Source organism: Halyomorpha halys, unplaced genomic scaffold, assembly GCF_000696795.3.
Source record: "Halyomorpha halys isolate HHAL.00 unplaced genomic scaffold, Hhal_1.1 Scaffold141.1, whole genome shotgun sequence".
NCBI lineage: Eukaryota > Metazoa > Arthropoda > Insecta > Hemiptera > Pentatomidae > Halyomorpha > Halyomorpha halys.
The window spans coordinates 227,410-228,943 of record NW_027111321.1 but is presented as its reverse complement, the minus strand read 5'-3'; the positions used below and the strand labels follow the sequence as shown (position 1 = coordinate 228,943).

At 33.2% G+C, this 1,534-nt stretch overlaps 1 protein-coding gene across 1 annotated transcript in view; it reads left to right on the top strand.

Moving 5' to 3' along the window:
- Positions 1–1,534, top strand: part of LOC106678402 (acyl-coenzyme A thioesterase 9, mitochondrial) — a gene marked incomplete in the record, with an annotated part of 56,872 nt that overhangs the window by 22,590 nt on the left and 32,748 nt on the right. Inside the window, 1 exon segment of the mRNA XM_067049338.1 lies at positions 960–1,182. Coding sequence (XP_066905439.1) covers positions 960–1,182 — 223 coding nt within the window.

Sequence of the window (1,534 nt, the reverse complement as noted above, 5' to 3'; positions counted from 1 at the left end):
TATTAAACTTAAAAGCAAGCTAACCAGTTTTCATTGTCTAAAATAAATATGCTATTCAAAACAAAGAAGATGGCGACGCGTGTCCTTCCGAAGTGTTCGTTGGGTTGTTTGTGTTTGAGAACATGGATTGAGATTTTTCGACTTTTGTTGTTTCTATGCAGTAATTATGGAAAAGGAAAAATGAAAGAAAGTAACAATTATTAATAAACTATTTACATTGTGGATCATAGCAAGTGAAGCAGAGCGATTGTACTATAATCGATTATTTTTGGATCGACCAGTGAACATTGATAGAGGAGAGGAAGCAGGGACTCTTGGTTCGGTTCGCCTGGTGAGAGGACGTCCGTCGGCTAGAAGCAGAACCGAGAAGGACCGGAAGGAATTGTTGACAGTTGGACATAGCATCATAGAAAAGAAGATATCAACAATCATCAAAGAAAGATTGTGTAATTGGTTAGTTTTGTTTCAAACTAGAATTTAAAATGTTCAAAAACTCTTTATCATTTCTTAAGGTATAGAACGTCTGTAAAGAAGTTTTACTTACAACAATGGTAACATGGTCCATCTTTACTGGATGTGTCTGTTATATATGGATCACAATGTTGTTTGTAAGAAATAAGGTTTATTGGGCTTACAACCCAATGGAATAGCACATAATAGGGTATAATGTTTATTGTGCACATTACATTTGTATAATATTGTGTTTATTATACATATTAAAAAAGCAAAATTAAAAACATCAAGGCTTAAGCATTAAGTAAAGTTAATATAATTTAAACAATTTATTTATCATAAAAAATTAACGTAACAAGTATCTTCTCTGTCTTGGGCAATGGTGTGGTTGTTTGCAAATGGTAAGTTGTATCTTCTTTCAATATTGTAAAAAATTATAATTCACAAGTATTTTCCTTTAAATACTTTGAAAAATAAATAAGTTATTTATCTGTCCATTTGTTCAGGTAACGAGTGATGTAAAACTCTCTGGTAAAGTTGTCTCTGTTGGGAAAAGCTCCCTGAGTATAATAGTCACACTTTCTTATAAGATGAACGATAAATGGTCGCAGATGACAAAGGCCAACTTCTTGATGGCCGCTAGGAACTCTACGTTGACCGAGCCCGCATTTGTGAATAGGCTTGAGCCCAGTAGTCCAGAAGAAGAAATGGAGATAAAGGATGCTTTAGGTAACCAGGCTCGTCAGGTTTGTGCAAATCATTGATAAACAAATCTTTTTTTTGCTTATCATTTTATTCAAGAGATTTTTATATGACAATTCATTATAATATTAATGCTTAGTTTGTTTTGTTTTTTATCATTTGGTAAAAAGTGATTCACTTGTCTATGTATGAAATAAAATATATATAATTATGAGAGATAGTTGACCGTGGACGACTATATGAGGAGAAGATGGTTGGGGGTGCTGTCAAAATGAAACACAAATAAGTTGATGTAACTTATTTAATTGTGCCAATGTTTCGGCTAGAGTTTCTAGCCTTCATCAGGGCTAAGAAGAGAACAAGATAACAACCAATGGAT